General features: G+C 33.4%; 2 protein-coding genes and 2 long non-coding RNA genes across 6 annotated transcripts; all 4 read right to left on the reverse strand.

Annotated features, from left to right (window-relative positions):
• Nucleotides 1-952: 952 nt before the first annotated feature.
• On the reverse strand, nucleotides 953-2,646 carry LOC11430106 (uncharacterized). Its single transcript, XM_003614386.2, has 3 exons — nucleotides 2,022-2,646; nucleotides 1,630-1,833; nucleotides 953-1,527 (listed from the first exon to the last, which is right to left on the reverse strand). Exons 1-3 carry the CDS (start codon nucleotides 2,644-2,646, stop codon nucleotides 953-955), a joined length of 1,404 nt encoding a protein of 467 aa, XP_003614434.2.
• A 355-nt stretch (nucleotides 2,647-3,001) lies between these two features.
• LOC112421774 (uncharacterized) lies at nucleotides 3,002-4,936 on the reverse strand. The gene is made up of 3 exons (XR_003012004.2): nucleotides 4,745-4,936; nucleotides 4,347-4,416; nucleotides 3,002-3,309 (listed from the first exon to the last, which is right to left on the reverse strand). It is a non-coding gene; the product is annotated as an uncharacterized lncRNA (long non-coding RNA).
• Nucleotides 4,937-5,685: 749 nt separating this feature from the next.
• Nucleotides 5,686-7,551, reverse strand: LOC112421818 (uncharacterized). The gene is made up of 4 exons (XR_003012129.2): nucleotides 6,916-7,551; nucleotides 6,307-6,373; nucleotides 5,904-5,960; nucleotides 5,686-5,768 (listed from the first exon to the last, which is right to left on the reverse strand). It is a non-coding gene; the product is annotated as an uncharacterized lncRNA (long non-coding RNA).
• Nucleotides 7,552-14,385: 6,834 nt separating this feature from the next.
• Nucleotides 14,386-17,934, reverse strand: LOC11433667 (uncharacterized). 3 transcript variants are annotated; one of them, XM_039834208.1, is made up of 11 exons: nucleotides 17,900-17,934; nucleotides 17,062-17,207; nucleotides 16,681-16,948; nucleotides 16,519-16,609; nucleotides 16,134-16,437; nucleotides 15,873-16,035; nucleotides 15,608-15,765; nucleotides 15,396-15,516; nucleotides 15,147-15,316; nucleotides 14,946-15,053; nucleotides 14,386-14,784 (listed from the first exon to the last, which is right to left on the reverse strand). In XM_039834208.1, exons 5-9 carry the CDS (start codon nucleotides 16,256-16,258, stop codon nucleotides 15,182-15,184), a joined length of 702 nt encoding a protein of 233 aa, XP_039690142.1. In that variant the 5' UTR covers nucleotides 16,259-16,437; nucleotides 16,519-16,609; nucleotides 16,681-16,948; nucleotides 17,062-17,207; nucleotides 17,900-17,934; the 3' UTR covers nucleotides 14,386-14,784; nucleotides 14,946-15,053; nucleotides 15,147-15,181. The 3 variants fall into 3 exon arrangements, with proteins under 3 accessions (XP_039690142.1, XP_039690143.1, XP_039690141.1); XM_039834209.1 differs by having other exon boundaries at nucleotides 14,386-14,726; nucleotides 14,946-15,056; XM_039834207.1 differs by having other exon boundaries at nucleotides 14,946-15,056.
• Between the last annotated feature and the right edge of the window lie 1,877 nt (nucleotides 17,935-19,811).

The raw sequence follows: 19,811 nt of genomic DNA on the forward strand, positions 1-19,811 counted from the left end.
TTAAGTTATATTGATATTAATTGAATATGAACTAATGTATTGTATATTCATGCAAGATATGAAGGTTTGATAATAATGCAATTTATGTGCTATTGATATAATAATATCATCTTGATATGTGACTTGTTTATGCTGCTTCCGTTGTTTAACTAAGTGCATAAGTATATGATAAAGTTTAGCTCCAAATTATTGGATGCATGTTGATTACGTTGATTACGTGTTTTGTTGTTAAGAGTCCATGCATAGCATATCATTGAGCTTAGTCCTCACCACGAAAATTAGGAGCTTTGTCCTCCGCACGTTTTATAGGAGCTTTGTCCTCCGCACGATTAAAGTATATTAATACTTATGATGACGATTGGTACCACATGCATATAAGGAGTCTAGGAGCATTGTCACATTGTCATGATTAAGATGCCTTGTTGATAATGAATTGGATATATGATTACGTGATAACTGTTTAGCATTTATGCAAAGTTAATAATGGAATGATTATGATGTTAATTATGATTCGCAATTACATTGATTAATGTTATTTTATTATGAAATCTCACCCCTTCTGCTTGGAAATGTTGCCCTTCGTATGGGTAACTTGCAGGTGATCGTGCTTAGTGTGCAGTTGCTTCGTGAGTTGGCCTTGCCTTCACTCTGTCGTCTAGGTCGCTCTGATACGTAACGGGATGGGGTTATATGCTATAACATGCTTCATTCTTTTACGTGAACTGCTTATGTTTTGATAAACTCTTTTGAGATACTTGTTGGGCCTGCGTGCCAAAATCGTTTTACGAATTATGATTATGATTTTCCGCTGCTATGTTAAAGATAATTTGTGAAGGTTAAATCATTATTTAACTGTTTTGGATTACGTTTCTATGTGATATCCCGTTTATGGTTTTTACTCTGATAATTGTTTAAGAAATTTGTATATTGGGAAAACGGGGTGTTACACACTTCATCCACACGTTAAACGCATGTTTCTTGTTAAAGTGAGTACTTGACAATGGTCCCAAATGTCTGAAGCATTAATGGAAGCATGAACAATTTCAGACCTATTCCTTCTTGGAATGACAGGTAATATATGTCGGAAATCGCCACCAAAAACAAAAACTTTGCCACCAAAATTTTTATCAGAGTCACTGTATTCACTCATAACATCCTTCAAAGTTCTGTCTAAAGCCTGAAAGAAAAATTTGTGAGTCATTGGAGCTTCGTCCCATATTATGAATTTTGTTTGTTGTAGTAACTCAGCATGATCACTATCAAATTCAATATTGCAGGTTGAATTGTCGTCCGTTGGAACAGGTATTTTAAACTTTGAATGAGCAGTTCTACCTCCTGGAAGTAGAAGTGATGTTATACCACTTGATGCAACTGTCAAGACAATTTTCAGTTTGCATCTTAATGCACTGGCAAGAGTTTGCCACATGAAAGTCTTTCCTGTTCCACCATATCCATGAAGAAAGAACACTCCACCTTTTTGGTCTTCAACAGCTTTCATTATCTTATTGAATATCATCCTTTGTTCATCTATTTACAACAACAATATCAATTAGTTTCATTACTGAGTACCAACATGTATTTGACAAAAAGAGAATTTAAAAAGATATTAAGTTTGATTTAAATTGCCACCTGTAAGCATTTTGTAAAGATTGTCGAATTCTTGCTTCAACTTCTGAGCATTATAGTTTCTCTCATCGTATATAAGTCTGTTTCCTAATTGAGCTGTGATATAATCCTTTGGATAAGGCATAGGTTTGAAATCTGCCAAACTCCTTCTGTTCCGTTCCAAAATCTTTTGAAATCTGCCAAACTCCTTCTGTTCCGTTCCAAAATCTTCTCAATTTCAAGAAGAGTTAAATTTTGTAATTCTTCTTCTGTTAACTGTAAACCTATTTGAATAATAGATTGTTACTATGAAAGTAACACGAAAACAAAGTTCCAATATATGATAAACTTAAGAAGAATATTAAATTATAGAGCTATAAACTCAATTACTTAAATACATTGTAGTATAAACTTACTTGGATTATTTGCTATCCTTCTCTGAATATATAGTATTCCATCTGCCAACCAATGCCATGTTTTTTCCCATACATGCTTAGGTCTATCCATGATATTAGACAATAACAACACGACAAATAGATATCGTAATGCATGACCTGATCCCCAGTTATTGGCCTCTTGAATGGCTGAAATGAACTCTTGATCATCTCCTAAAAAGCCAAGTGCAAAGCAAGCTTCTCTGAAAGTAAGTAACTGTACGCCAGCCACATTTTTTAATTGTTCATAGGTGAGGGGACCTTTGACAACCGTGAGCATCATTCTTAAGTAAAACAACTCTCCAGTACATGGAGGAACCCAAATCAATCTGCGAATCGTGAACTCTCTCTTTCTTGGAGTCCAACATCTGTTTTTCTTATGATACACAAATTTAGAAACAAATTGACCGTATGTCAACTTCCTCGCTTCTGAATAGTTTGCATTTGCTTTAAACCATGAAGTGAACATTGATTCGGTAACACTTGGTTTTTCAAGAACATGTTCCATTCTCTGATTATCTGCGAACACCACTGGATTTTCGCCAATGAGATGAAAGAACATGCGTTCGACAGCTGGTCTTCTACCATGAATTGGAAATGAAAACATTCTCCAACTTGCTTCACTTGGAGAAACATACCTGCACTACAAGAAAAAATGCATTTTGCGACATTTAAAATAACAGTTTGCGACTGTTAGAAGGGTCGCAAATGTACATTTGCGACAGTTCCCCAACAGACGCGGATGTTGGGGTCGCAACTGTCTTTTGCGACAGTTCAGAGAACAGTCGCACCAACTGCCGCAAAAGGTACTGCGACAGTTCCAAACAGTCGCAGATGTAGAGGTTTCACTAGGTTTTGAAGGGACTTGCGACCCTTCACAACTATCGCAAAGTAGGCACTTTAATTTAATTTAAATGGGCTTGCGACCCTTCAGAACAGTCGCAAATGTTTAGTTTTTAAAAAAAAAAAAAAATTTAAATGGTGCAATTTTTGTTGACGATCTAAACAAATATATTAATGAATACTTAAAATACATAAATATATAACTAAAAATATCTAAATCCCATTCATATGAATCCACAAAAATGTTACAAAATCAAACAAGGAAAACATAAGATTTTATGAAACAGACTCCCATCTTTAAGATCTTTATCAGTTGAGTATCCTAACTTCGGGAGAATTTCTGCCACACACACTGCTACATGAACCTTATTTGCAAACTTGTAGCAGAATCAACTAATACTCAACCGTTGTAACCCTCCAATATAACCTACAAAAAACACCTTATTTAATCAATCAATGGTCATCATCTCTATTATCTTTATAAATCAATATGAAATTCCAATCAACTGATATGAAACACACTAAACATATTGCCTAAAGACATAGAACTCTTAGCAATACTAATAGCCATACATCCATGAATATTTTACATCAATTTTTATTTCTATTGTTTGTTTCTGAACACAGACCCAAAAAATAAAGCAAAATACAGCCACCGTAATTACGCCTATTGATCACCCCACAACCTGCTGGACACAGCCCCCACGCAACAAAGAAAAAACTGCACTGCACATATTGTAAAAACGCAGCCTGCAGACCCACAAAAACCCGCAAAATCTCCAACACAACAGGCAGCAGCCGTAGCACAACACAACACAACACCTATCACAGTCCTCTAGTTTGTGTTCCATTCGAAAGAAAAAATGATAAGACAAGAATCTAATTCACAAAACAGAACCTACCTTTGGTTCCAAGTTGCAATGTACTAAGCTTTTCTTTTTGACTTGCTTTTGTCTATGTTAGATCAGATAGGTTTATGAGGTCTATGGTACCTTGTAACGGAGTTAAGCTCAGATAAACTATGTCAACTCAAAGTGATAAACTATGTCAACTCAAAGTGCTACTTAAGGACTACTGAAACCTGATAACCTCGGCCTATGTTTTCTCAACAAATAATATACCCCCTAGCAAAAAGTAGAAAAAAGAGGACATAACTAGATCAATTCAACACTACTACTCTTATATCAATATAAAGATCAATTGTGCCACGTAACAATAATTAATACTCAACATATATATTATGTAATCAAACAACACCAAAATCAAAACAAGTTTTGAATGGAAGATTCATAAATTGACTACAACCAAAACCAAAAGTTGAGACTGGTTTAATACATGCAATGGTTCAAAACAAGCTTAACTAATTCACCAAAACAAATCCAGTTTTTGTATAAAACCGGCTGGTTCAGTTTTGACATACAAACCAAAAAATGATTAAAAAATGAAATTGAAGGGAATAACTACCTCTGAAACAGCGTTGGAAGTTTTGAAAGATCCCTAAAACCTCCTCCTAAATTAACTTCACTTTCATGACCTGAAAAAGATATCATACATTTAGAAACAGAATAATTGCTATCATATTTTAATGCATCAGAAAATTTGAAGGAAATAAGATTTCCGATCTGAAAAAGAAAACATGCCTACCAATCAGATTTTATGTTCTTCATCAAAAATCGCTATCATGTTTTAATATCATACACTTAGAAACCAACATTTGCGTATAGTCTGACCTTCACTCAGTGGGGTTTAACTTACAACAAAAGCTTATGATTTAATTGACAATTTATAACTCAGCAAATAGTTTTGATGAAGTTGATATTGAAGACTCTAAAAATCTAGAACAAAAGGTTCAAGTGACATACCTAGAGTCTTATTGTTAGAGACTTGGCTACATGCTAATGGTTTTTGAGGTTCACCATTTGGAATAGGTACATTCTTAACCTGTAACATGGACATATCACAAGGGTTAACCTTGTTCCAAAACACACTATGCAATAATTCATGCACTTGTATAGAAAGCTAGAAACCACCAAATTCATGAGATACATATAAGCAAGAGGTCAAAAAATAATGTATTTTTCAAAATCAAATAAAATTAAAAAAACAAAAGCACCTGCTTAGTTTCATTTGCATCAGTTTTCTCTTTTGTGTATAATCTGCCTTTTGTGCTCTTTCATCCATGTCCATAATAAGTCAGTTTGTCAATCTAAACAAATAAAAATGGATAACATAACAAAAAATGAACAAAAGAATATGAAGACAAAAAAAAAAAAGAGAAAGAAGAGTTAAATGAGTGAAACTGAAATCCCATAGAATATGGATCCTTCCTTTAATATTAATGCAGATCCGAAAAAGTCAAAGAGACCTACAGCTGAAACAGAACAACGTGAAATGCATCAACACTCCAAAATAAAAACACAGTAGCTACTCATAAAATAAGCAGGAAAGAATTTAAGCTTGTAACTATGGATGTTTATTATCTCTCTCATTTGAAATTTAATAGACATTACTTCACAACAAAAGCTACTCACTTTCACTTCTTTTTTTCCACTTTCCTTCAACACTTTGTTGCAAATAGACATTCTTAATTCCTATGGATTCTATTTCAGATAATGAAACCAATAGAATGTGCCAAGACTGACTTAATGGTACTAATGGAGAAAACAAGTATTATTAAGTACAACTCAGCAAAACCGTAAGTTATGTAACAGACTAACTAAGCCAATCTTAACTAATTATCAACTAGTTTGCATTAAAAATAACTAAGCCTATTAAAAGATAAAGCAACTAGAACAATGTTAAGAAAAGAGAAGATCATTATGCATATTGTTACTAACCTCTAGAACAATCTTTCATTCCATGATCTTGTCACTTGCCATAACGAAACTGTAGGTGCAAAACCAGGAGTATAGGTGAAAAAGGATACAACAAGAGTTCAAGAATAGTATCATGCATAAGTTTCACTACCTTTTGCTCTAAAAATAACCAACACAAACCATATTGATTAATTAACTAACTAACCTGAGAAGTGAGTCGACATCATTAGCCAAAATGATGTCGTCAAATATCTTGCTGTACCTGCAAGGATATGCAAAGCAACCAAATTAAATAAAACTTAACATTATTCACCAGCATGAATGAGAAAAAGAGAAGGCATGACAATTCTTTAATAGGATTCAGGGCCTTCATATTTAAGAGCTTACTATATAAGAAAGACAACAGTTAAAGTTGATTGTGAGTGTTTAACGAAATCAGTTCCATGTTGAAGAAAATTGACTGTGAATGTTTATAAATTGCATAAACATGAATATTTAGAATGGATTCTCCTATTTGTCCTCTAAACAAAATTTGAAAACTACATAAACAAGGATATAAAATGTGAGGTGGATCACATTCACATATTCATTCTTTGAATTGTCCATACCTTATAACTTTAGAGCCTATATTGGATGATGCGTTCTCAATTGTGCTTGAAGAGTGAAAAGCACTACCTACCAATATTTGCTGCTATATATGTATGTCCCTCCATATCATAGGTTAAGTTACAAAGATACAAGCAAGCAGGCTGTCACTATTGGAATGTTGTGCTTCATTTGATTGGTTGTTCTGTATTTTATCAATTACCGTGTCATTCATGTGTCAAACTGTCGTTAATTAAATAACAGTCATAGTTAGTCTATAAATACTGAATTGTAAGAGAGTTAGAATAACAAAAATCATTTTAAACTCCTAACACATAATCTAAGAACGCTCTATGTCCCAATGGCTTCTATAGAATCTATACCATACCATACCATAAGCAAAACCAAAACCATACCATAAGCAGTTTGAATTGAAGCACAACCAGCACTGCAGTGATACTGAGTTGCGTTTCGATCTTGTCAGAATCCTTGTAGCTTCATCATTCAAACAATACAAAAACCTTATAAGCCCAACAATCCAAACAACATTAAACAAAAGTGCCCTTTCTATTTCAAGTAATGTCCTGATTCTTTATGTACCAATAATAAAGATTCAAATTAATAAATTTTACCTTGATAAACTGAAGTAGGAGAGCTGAAGAACTGTGAACCACGGTGAAACCCACGAAGAACCCCAATTGCACAGAACTGAGATCGCGAAACTGAAATAAGAAATTACGCACAATTAAAAGAATTTAGAAATTAACAGAAAAAAATACTCAAATTAAGAAATTAACTAGTAAAAATGTGAGTTGATTGAATTTCTGCGATTGAGGGTGATAGGCGAGGATGAAATGAACAAATTGGTGGTGATAGGCGAGGGTGGTAGTGAGAGAGTCAGATTAACGATGAATCTTCGTCGATTGAGAGTGATATTGAGGGAACCGAGGGTGAGAGTGAGATTGAGCGCCGGTGAAATTGACAAAACCGAGGGTAAGAGTGATATTAAAGGAAAGTGAGATTGAGTGTGAGAGTGATGAAGATCTTGAGATTGAGTGTGAGAGTGATGAAGATCTATAGGTTTCAGATTGAGAGAAAGTGAGATTGAAAAAAAAAAATTAGGTTTTAGGGTTTGAAGTTGTGGGAGGGAGAATGATATTGAGAAAGAGGGAGACGAAAATACTTGGGCCAAATGAATTTTTGAGAAATTGACAAAGCGCTGAATATTTTTTGGCTTAAAACCTGCGGCAGTTGGGCATAAAGGTCGCAATAAGTGTCGCAAAATGCTAAATTTCTTGTAGTGCTGCAATCTAAATACTGCTTGATCTCATCAATTTCAAGTTCTTGATTAGGATTGCATGGAACAACCCGGGCACTGATACGATCATAACCTTTATGGATATACTTAAATAAGTATTTGATTGATGTACGCTGGTTACACCACTCCATATTGATATGAGCTTGGTACTTTAACAACAACATAGGGTTGTAAGGTACAACATGCCGGTTATCAAGGGTAATCCCACATTTTTTAACAGTGTGAGCATTTGAACTTCTTCGCCTATAAACCGGAAAACCACATGGTCGACAATTGTCTCTTCTTGCCAATTTTTTGGGAAAAATTTAGAGCATTTGTTATTCTTCATGCAAGGTGATGACAGCTTTGATAATCCACAAGGACCATGTATCATATGAGTTTTGACTAAATGATACAGCTCTTTCTGAGTTTCTGGATTTGGGATTTCAGCCGAAATGATTCGATTGATATCTGCAGGGTTTGGATACTTGCTAGATGGATGTAGGAAAATTTGAATGTGAGCATGTGGCAACCCTCTCTTTTGAAATTCAATAGTATACAAATCTGTAAAATAATAAAACATATGGTGTTTATCAGTTATATGAATTAATATCATTAATGGAAAGTTAATTGAAAAAATGTGAATGTAATTTTTCACTTACATGCCAATACTTTTCCAAGAATATGATTTTTTGTTAAGTCCTTCATTAGAGCATCGAATTTCATCTTGAAAATCCTTGATATGATATCAGGTCGATCGTGAGGTTTCAAATTATTCTTTAGGAGACACCTTTGAATTTCTGGCCAATTAAGATTGCAAGTGAATGTGATAAAGATGTCTGGGAAACCAACATTGCTAGATATAGCCATACCATCAAAATAGAGCTGATCCAAATATCTTTGGCTTCCAACAAAGGTAGATGGAAGAACAATCCGCTTACCTTTTTTTTTTTTGAGATGTCTGTCCATCAATGGCAGTTTTGTTACTCAACCGATGATATTTGGAAACTCTTAGTTTTGATTGGTTTCTCCTCAACCAATTGAGTCTTTCTGCTTCAATCATTGTAAAACCATCAACCATGAATTGGTGTAACAATCTCCTACTACACAGGAGAGTCCGAGCCTCTCCTTTCCTGCTTTGAATGCGGAATGAAAACCACTCTTTTATAATGAGACGATTTTTTTTTTTGTGACTATCACTTCAGCTCTATACTTATGCAATATACCATCTCTATAACCATCTTCACCATAAGGGAAAATCAAGGGATACTGGTAACTTAAATATGCAGCATGAAATTCATCAATCATTTGGAGCTGACCATTAGTTTGATGCAAAATGATATCTCTTTTATCGGCAGTATCAACATCACCTACTATGAAAGCAGCAACTTCGGAGACCGTAGGTTCATTGTAAATCCTATCATCAGATTTACTTTCCGATATAAGTCTTAATTTCAAATCATTCATGTGTCCTCCCTTTAAGATATCACGTGCCATCCTGAAAGACTTTGCATGAACATTATGCTCATCCAACATTTTGCACAATCGTACAACAATGTCTTCAGATATATTTTTGGTATTCCTGTTGAAAAAAGCAAATGATCCTTTGTATGGTTAGAAATGCAATGATCTAGAGGTTTATGATTTGTATTTATTCAATATGTAATAATAAGTTTGATTCTATATTAATTATAAATATATACTCGAATCCTTTAATTTTGTTCTGTATCTCATTCTCTGTGTCATATATGTAAAGTTGAGCATATTTAGGTAGTTCTCCATCTGGAGGCAACAGACTACCAATTCGGTGACATGTCTGTCCTTGTATCCTCATGGTTGGTGGACCTCTACCTTTAGTAACCTTATCATCAAATTTCATGCCTGGTGAACTAAATGAAAACATTGAATTATACATTCTTGTGTTTTGCTGGAAATTTTTGGAATCTTCTGATTGATGATCAAAGAGTAGATGTTGAAGTACAGAAGGAGGTTGTCTTAGAAGAGGAAGTTGGACTTTTCCATTCCCGCAACACAGTTGAAATAAAGGTGTTGTTGTAAACTTAGATTTATGTTTCCTTTCTAAATACCACATTTCTGCTCCACATTGTTGACAAATGCAATCAGGATCTCCGATATCAAAATAATCTACAATTACACATGAAAATAATTGGAAGTAGATAATTGTTAGTTCATGAACTAACATGTAATTATTAGATACTATAATAACGGAAGTAGATAGTGAACCAATAATAAGACGAATTGTCCTAATTTATTTAGCTATAAAAAATAGTAATTATGTGATTATTATTTGACTATATGGTTTAAAATAAATGAAGGAAATTAAACATAAGAGAATTTAATTTTATAAGAAATAAATTTTGTTTATAATGTTAAATGTGTAATACAGTATATGTTGGTAGGAAATTTGAAGTTGTTTATAGATATGAAACATAAACCAACACAATTTGAAAAGATGAAAACAAAAAAAAGAACATAACTTCAACACAAACATTGACAGAGATTTATAACATCCTTAAAATTTTACTAAATAAAGAAACAAATTACAATTGAAAATAAGTGGATATGCATAACATAAAATGAAGAATGTACATCTCTTGTGAAGATTATATTACCTTGTAATGCAGGTTCTCCTACTTGTATGTTTGTGGCATTTGTATTTTGTTCAGCTATATCATCTTCAGAATCTGAATCTGAATCCGTGTGTTCCTCGGAATCAAGGTCCTCATCTGTGTCTGATTCAGAGGAGATATTGGACTCAAATGACTCATGTGTTGAACCTGAACTGGTACATGGAATTGTAGGTTCTGGACTTTCTGCATTCGCATCTGAAACATTTGGTTCGACATGTGACAATATAATAGGATTTGCTGTAGCTACAAATTTGCTGAGAAGGTTGATCCCACTCTTAGAATGCCGAGGCATTTTACTATGAATTTGATCGTTGGGTTGAGTCCATTTTTCCTGTGACACAGTTCTTTTAACATGAGTCTGGTTAGGGTAGAACAAATTTTGACGATTTGAAATATCTGCTAAAGGAGTGGTGTATGCATTGGTTTTTTTTGATGTAGTGGGAGTATTATGGATGGAATCAGATGGTGAATTTTTTTTTCTTCAGAAAGAACTCTTTTTCTATTATCTCTGGAAGCAGTAGAGTTTTCTTTTTGTGGGTGTACAACATTGGTTCGGTTTAAGCGTCTGGATATAGATGAAGATTCAGCATGACCTGTTAATGGCACATCTAACTTGTTATTTTGCAAAATTCTTTTTCTTTTTTCTCTGCTTAGAACTGCGACCTCTGGTTGGATTCTGCTTCCATTAAATTGTTTTGGATTGGGCAGTTGAGGAGAATGAACACAAACTTTTTTTGATGCAGCAAGTGCCTTACTTTGGTAGAGAATTCTTTTCCTGTTTTCTCTTCCTGCTGCTGCATTTTCATGTTGAAGCACTGTTTCATTAAAATTAATAGGTTTAATGACTTTGAGTTTTGGTTTGACTTTAGAAATTGGTGTGTTAATGTTAGTAGACACACATACTTTCTTGCCTTCTAACACTAATTTCCTTCTCTTTCTTGAAGTTGACTGTTGTTCTTTTTGCCTAAGTTGAAGAGGATCCATGACATAGGTTAGTTTTAGAACTTGTATTTAGTTAATAAAAGTGATGAGAGAGTTTTTTTTATGTTTTTCTATAAATGAAGTTAACCACGCTTTTGGAAGGGGAAAAGATATAGTTTGACATTTTTCCATGCATGGTCTCAATTGTACTCTGCTATCTTATTGAAAAGAGTAATAGAAGGAAAGGATGTAACACCCCGTTTTCCCAACATAAAAATTTCATAATAAATATCAGAGTATTCGACACATAACGGAATACTACAATCATAAATGAGATAATTAACTAATTATCTTTCCAAAAATCTTAAAACATATTAATTCAAACTTTGCAGCGGATTAAATTCATTAACATAGATAAGTCTTTGGCACGCAGGCCTTATTAAAACATAAGTAATACGTAAAGGAATAGAAAATAGCCACAAAAGATCCCATCTCGTTACGTATCAGAGCATCCTAAGACTCAGTGAGGAATAACTCACTCACGACAGCAACACCAGCAACCTACTAACGATCACCTGCAAGTTACTCATACGAAGAGCAACATTTCCAAGCAGAAGGGGTGAGATTTCACAAAACAATAATATTAAGCATATAATTCAACATTTATATTTAACAACCTAAAATCATCATAATATTCATCATAGACATTAATATATCATATATCACATCTTTAATAGTTCAAATAAAGAATCACAGCTTCTACAACTTGGTAACTTAAACATCTTAGACTCGACAAATGTGACTCTAACTTGACTATGCAACTTAGACCTCTTATATGCATGTGGTAGCAATACAGGGCATCAAGCCCCCATCACTATCTGAGTATTAATATACTTCCAGGGCATCAAGCCCCCATCGCTAATTTGAGCTAATACTCAAACGTGGTGAGTACAAAGCTCCAGGGCATCAAGCCCCCAACAATGAATGCTAATGCATGGACTCGACCTCTTAAGCATCTATTCGACAACCTCTTATATTAGTCCAATAATTTGGAACATCATCATTCTTCAACAACTTAGACCGACTCATTCAGCTTAGTTAAATAACAACAGCAACATAGGAAGTATACAAAATCAACATGACATAATAATATCAATTGCAATTCAACAACATCTTAAATATTCAAATAATTCTCAAGTAATGCATAAAACATTATATCACATCATAATCAACAACAACACATCTTAAACAGCTTCACATATTATAATTAACCTCTTCATTAAGTCTTAATGCTACCCAAAGGTTTAATCCTCAACAACTCGTGCAACAAAGGTCGCAAAACTAACAAGTCACTCTGTTTTCTGGGTCACTCGCGAGGCGAGAGCCTCTGCTCGCCGTGGCGAGTTCAGGTCAGAACCTCACAAGTTTCATTCCAGGTTCATTTTCATCCTACATTCTTACCTAATCATTATTAGACATGTTCAGGCACTCAAAAGCATCTAAGGTTCAACTCAAAAGTCAAAATCACGAAATCTTGCATGCTCTCTGGTCAAGCTCACTAGGCGAGTTCAAGTGTTCGCCATGGCGAGCTGCAACGTGCAACTCGCAAGGCGGGGAAAGGTTACTCGCGTGGCGAGCGATGAATGTCGCTACGGGCAGAATGCAGTTTCCACCTAAAAATCATCAATTCTCATGGTTTTAAGCCTAATCTCGATTCCAGAATTCATCATAATCATTATCTAAGGTCTAGGAACAATTTCTACATCAATCTAACAACTTTTCACCGTTTAATCATCAATTCTATCAATTTGACCTAATTTCCGATTCCTCTTAAACTTATCCTAATTCATGTTAATGTAACCGTTAATTCATAAACTTAATAGAATTGCAAAGTTAGTCTCACCCTTACCTTGGAATATTAAAATCGCAGCTTCTAGGTGTTTCTCCCTTCTCTTGGCTTTTTCTCCCTTTTTTCCAAAATTGGTCGTACGTACTGTTTTTCTAAATTAGGTCTTTCCTACTTATAACTCCACCATCTATCTTATCTTATTTCTCTTTCTCCCCCCAAACTTTCTAAAATCTCATAACAACCCCTAAACTCAATATTCTATTCTAATATATATATATATATATATATATATATATATATATATCTATATAATATAAAATATTTCTATAACAAATAACAAATATATCTCTATAACAAATATATTTCTATAACATATATATTTCTAAACCAAATAGCATATATATTATACTAATAAATACCAACATATAACATAACAAAATATCACTCATCAAAATAAATCATATAACTCACACAAATCATATAAGTATATTCTAAACTCATTAAAATAATCAAATAATTAAAGAGAGCGTTACAAAGGACCGTTAATTTTTGGTAGAGGGGCTAATGTAGGAGAAAGTGGAATTTGACATTACTGTTCAAGCAGGTAAATTGATGATGATGAACTATATTATTTATATTGCTTCACATACTTTTGATTTGATATGTTGATAGTATTGTATCTTTCATTGTACTATGTCATCATTTCTATAAAAGATCTTTGGTCATGGTTTTGGAGACATAGTTAGAATCCAATTAACCTAATTGTATCCAGCAACTAAAGATGCAGAACCAATTATGAATTAAATAAGCTCTTTAAAGGAATAGGTATATTTGCTAATAAAGTGAAGTATGAATAATAACTTTCTCAATAGGTGATATATATGAAGTTTGAAATATGAATGAATGAAGTTGTTTATAGTCTTGAATATAATTTTTGAAAAAACATATATTGCTGGCAAGGACAACATGTATAGATAAATATGCTTATCATGTCATAATCTTGAAATGATATTCAAAAAAAGTACTTTTGTATTGACAATTGGTTCATGGACCATTTTACATCCAAATTATATAGACCATTTTCAATTAATAACTAAAAACAGTTATGATATGTGACCTATTCCTCTAAATAATGACGATAAAAAAAATAATTTCCTTGATGAAATGAGTTTGACAGGTATTAGCAACGATGAAGAAGGTTTTGTATGCCAATTTTTGCATAAATGATGATTATAAAAAGTAGACTATTCACTTAGAAAGAAGGTTGATATGATAAATAAGCATAGGTTCTGCCAGAGATACATATATGTTATCTCTAGCAACTTATTTTTCCATAAATGATGATTATAAAAAGTAAACTAATAACTTAGAAAGAAGGTTGATATGATAAATAAGCATAAGTTCTGCGATAGATACATATATGTTAAACAGAAGTTGTTCTGAGGTAAGATGGGACCAAATGCAACAATGTTTGAGGTTGCTTAAATATCGGATGAACTGATATTCAATCAAAATAATATAATACTTATAGCCACATACGGCTATTAATTAGATAATAAGAAGTGGCAATGTAGTTATAAAGAAGTGTGCACGACATTAGCAGAATTCAATCTTTCTTTTCTGTCTTGATATTTCTCCTAATCTTAGTTGAAGATTGTTTGGTTGAGCACATATCTGGGCTTTCGAAATCATTGTTGATAGGAAGAGGATCTGCAACTCTCTTGCCTGGTGTGAGGGAAGATTGACTTTCAGGTTCAGTGTCACATAAAGCAGTTGGTGTTTGCTACAACAACATTTATATATACTTTAAAGATCTTTTGTAAACATTGATATATACTTCCGCAAACATTGATATATTCAGCATGACATATTTAATAAAAAAGCGACAAAATTGATATATACTTTAAAGATCTTTATACTATATACATAATTATGGCAACTCACAGTTGGGAAAGTTGATAGGGTCTGAAGCTGAGAAATAGTGGTTGTGTCTGGCAGCTGTGAATATAGTACCTCAGCAGTTTGAACATTCTCAACAGGCAGAAAATCATCCTTCTAATGGAAAATATTTCAATTGTCATGATCATTCATTGCTCATGACCTCTTTTTTTACTAATTGAAATAAGACTTCTAATAGGAGACTACCTCATTTTTTGGGAACAATGCTTTGATCTTTTCAATTAAACCTTCATCTTCCTTGATTGCTTGAACCGAACAGCTGTCCCAAGTTGGCTGCCATTTAACTTTACAAATAAACTCTCTGTTTTCCAATTGGTCCAAGTGTGTTGGTATTCCAGAGGATTTGTGACACCAGCCTATAATCAATATATACATAACATACAATCAGTATTCATGTTTTCAAAAGATATATTGTACAGATGTGCATATCAATACCTCAGCCATGACCCTTTGAAGATCAGCAGCTGTAGTTCCAAGCAATTCATTGCACTCACGATCCCATAGGAAAAATTTAGTTGCAACTTCATTATATTCGACTTCCACTTCCAACTTAAACCTGAAATATGCAAATGAAATACCAAAATAAACATGTCTATTTAAAACTCTTGTAAATGGAGTTTAAGTACTACTAATGTCGAAATTTAAACCTTAGATTGATAGCATTGGTCTCGTGTTTTTGGTCACACAACAGTGGTAAAGTATCACCCTTTGCAACTCTGTTGCACTTGGTGCATGCTTTGTAGTACCACCCATTCTTGGATGGTTTCACTTGATTGATCTTCACAACAGTCACACACACAGTTGTCTATGGAATATATCAAAAATATAAAAAGCAGCAAATTCAGTTATAATAAACATTATATCATTTCTAACTTGTGAAACCACTATGAATTAAGCAAGAATATGACATACCTCAGTCAGTTGCATAATCTCTTTCAGTGGTAGAACAACAGCACTACCAATGAACCTTTCAATAGATGAGTACTGCGTCATACTTGATGAAGAAGGGCTTGCAAATTGAGAAGAGAGACTTAGTTGCTGACTCTGTGTGAATGTTGGGTGATCAAGAGGCAACCTATACAGGTTATAAACAAAATATTAAGTCAATAAACAGTAAGAGTAAGTACTTTGCCGAATCAATTATGCAACCACTACATAGATAATTTTTATTACCCTTGTTTGAATTCAAGGACCTCGAGGAATTCAGGATTGATAAACAGCTTGGTAGCATTCCATGCATTAGAGACCCCGAGTTCATATTTATCTATACAATGAAAAGTAGATGAAGAATAAAGCATATTATTCTGTTAGATGCCCAAATAATAATTATTAAGTACTTCATTATTAATAACATGTGGCTTCCTTAATCTTAGCATTGTGAAGAAGAATGATAGTTGGTCCAAACTCAGAATTGTTGCAAAAATTAAGGAATTGAAGACCAAAATCCTCCCACAATGTACAACTTAGTAATGTTCCCCTGTAGATAGATAAAATATGGTTAAGAAATGTTATAAATTGAAAATGACTTCTAATTTCATTAAAGAGATTAATAATGTACTTTAAGTCTTTCATCCAAAAGTTGATTTGTATTTTCCTAGATCCAGCTTGAGTCTGATTGTATCCTAATTCATGAAAGGCTCCAATGACATCTATCAAACACATAATAGATCTTTAGGTCAAAAGACTTACAAATTGAAAAGGAAAAAGTAGTCCAATTTACCTATTAGGACATCTGGCCTTAGTGCTCCCTTCTTGATCTCATCAAAGTCCTTAAAGTTGAAAGATGGTTTGGGAATGTCATGCTTGTCAATGTTGTCAACACTTGTTCCACCATTAAACACCAACCAAAATGGATGATCAGTTGCTTTTATACTCATTTCATTTTTCTCGACATCAAAGTTTTGCAGAGTAAAGGTAGTGTTCTCAACAATTCTACCCTTAAACTGATCTTTGAGTTCAAATGGCAGAATTATTTGAATACGATCAACCTGATGGAAATTAGAAGTGAATTATACATACTTTTTAAAACATTAGTTTCTATTAAAATTAATTATAGATGAGTGATGTTGTAACCATCATTGATATGTGCTTTGAAACCCACCTCTTTGTCACACAACACCATCTCAATATGTTGTTTGTTCTTTGAATTTGCAACAGTCCACATGTCAACAACTCGAACAGCAATTTTCCACAGAGATTTGAAATCATTGATGTTCTTGATCTTTTGCAAAGGCCTGGCCATTGTTGCTGGAAAAAAAGTTTTTTATCAACAGCAATAGTAATAGGGAATCACATCACTAAGACTACATCAAAAAATGTTGGAACTAAAAGAACATGTTGGATATAGTTTAAAAAATAACCATCTAAAATACATAATGTTTTTCAGTTGACAAAAACACCAACCTAAAAAATATGCTAACACAACTAAAAATTATGACAAAAACATAATGTTAGACACACAACTCAAAAGTTTTGAAAGAAAAACATGTAAAACAACGAAACTTTGACTTAGACATTGTGATTAGTAAGTTTATTTGCAAAATATTTGGAAGATAAACATGTAACACAACCAAACTATAAATTCTAAACATGTGAAGAACAAAAACTCCTCAGAAACAACCAAACCTGTACATGGTAATTTATTTAAAAAAAGTAGTAGCCATTTAAAACACAATATCATCAAATACAAAACAGAAATGCAGTTCAATAGATCTTTGATACGTCTTTCATTAAAATGACTTCTCAAACAATTTTAGTTCGAAAAACTGATTTAATGCAAGAAGGAAAACCGATCTATTTAAGTGTTGTTCACAAAAAAAGGTTGAAAAAAAAAGTATAAATGCTCTGAAAGTATAACATGATTAAATACAGATTTAAAACACAAACATTGCAAGAAATGATCTAAAAATTGGAACTGGAAAAATGTAAAACAAATTTACCAGGATGAAGAATGCTTGAAGGAACCTGAAAAATGGGAAAAAAACGGAACAAAATGAGATTCAATTAATAAATGCTTGAGCTGTGAAATCGAAAATAAAATGGAAAAATAGAAAGATGAAAAGAGAGAGAAAGAGAGAGACCAAATTTTGATTTGTGAAGAGAGAGAATGAATTTTGAGTCTTGAAGTGTGTTTGCAAGGTTAATAAGTTTAGGCAGTAGACCTTCTCTGCAGAAGTACAACCCACTTCCCCCAAGGAAGTGACATATGCTTTTTCAAAAACCTTTTGAAAATCTTTCTGCAGATTTCCCTCATTTCCCTCTTCACGCCCTTCTTTCACTTTTCTCTTTGGAAGCAAGTTTTGAAAACCCAACTGCACACATGTCATGTAAAGAAGCTACCCACTTGTCAAGCAAAGGCACTGCCAAATGTCACACACACACGCTGCAAGAAGTCAAGCTGTGCTTGAGTGTGCACTCCTTTCTTATATTATAAGAGATTATTTTCTATATGATTAAGCGTAAAGTTATTAAATAAATTATTTCGTGTTAGAGAATGTTTTAAATAAGTGATCTCTAATCATGAGTACAAAATGTAGTTTTTTTTTTCTGTACTCATGCAAAATGTAGTTTCTTACTGATGTATTTCTTTTTTATGTATGGAAAAGCAAAAAACAAAAACAAAAACCACTAAAAAGTTAATACGAGTTAAACTCAGAGGAAAGTTGTCTCCATGGAGTCAGCACTAAGAGTAGTCGAAAGAGAAGTTTAACATTGCCTCCAAGCGATTGAGTCATCCTCTAATCTTGCTATGTATTTCGCTAACTAATCTGCACAGATATTACCTTCCCTCAACGAATGATGGAAAGTCAAAAGCCAAGGATAATAAATAAATCTCTTGAATGAGGTCAATAACAGGTGCATATGAGTGAGTTGTCGGAACTCCTTCCTTAATCAAAGTCAAAGCTGATTGACAATCAGATTCACATTCAACATGTCGAAAGCTATTATTCCATGCCATCTGAAGGCCGTGAAAGATAGCTTGTAGCTCTGCATTCATATTGGTAGTAATACCACAACTGGCAGAGAAACTGAATAACCAATTGCCATCAGCGTCTCTAATTTAACCTCTAAACCCAGAGCGACCAAGATTACCAAGAGAGCTACCATCCACATTTAATTCAACAGCTACACCTATTGGAGGTTTCCAAGCTACCAAACGTGGTTCCTAATTGTTGGGTATTTGTATTGGCTGTATTGTTGTTAAAACAAATATCCATGTTTGTGTTGTTGAAATCAATGTTCCAACATATTTCAGGCATCTCTGTAAGATGTTGGATACGATGTTCCAACATCCTGGCACGGTTCAGTGTGCTTGAGTTCATGCATGTTTGTACGTGCGCCCTTTATTGTTTAAGGAAACAATATTTCCCTATCTTATTGACCAAGGAACGCACATATATTTACATAATCAGTTGTGGAATATTCCTAAAGTAGTGTTTATATTTTAGGAAATATTTGTTATTGTTTTGGACGATCCTAAAGATGTTCTGACATTTTAAGACTTTCCATATTTGTCTCTGATTCTTGTTTTGCATATCAGCTGGACGATCTGTTTTGTTCTGGAGTCCAACAAAGTATTTGACCCGAGCTGCTTTAGTATATAAGGGAGACTTCAAAACCTAATTGAGCATTCAAGCTGTCATTCTAAAAAGTTTAGCTTTTAGAGTTTTGAGTCTACATGTGTTCTATTTTTGTATCATGTTGATGCAAATTTAGTACCTTTATTATGAACCTTTCTTGTGTCGTTTGTGATACATGTTAATGACTGTATGTTGAGTTGTAAACTCATGTGTACTACACCAAAGCTGTGAACACACATATTTTATAGAATAATTACGTATTTTAAAAAGT

The sequence above is a fragment of the Medicago truncatula genome, chromosome 5 (assembly GCF_003473485.1).
Source record: "Medicago truncatula cultivar Jemalong A17 chromosome 5, MtrunA17r5.0-ANR, whole genome shotgun sequence".
Classification (NCBI taxonomy): Eukaryota; Viridiplantae; Streptophyta; class Magnoliopsida; order Fabales; family Fabaceae; genus Medicago; species Medicago truncatula.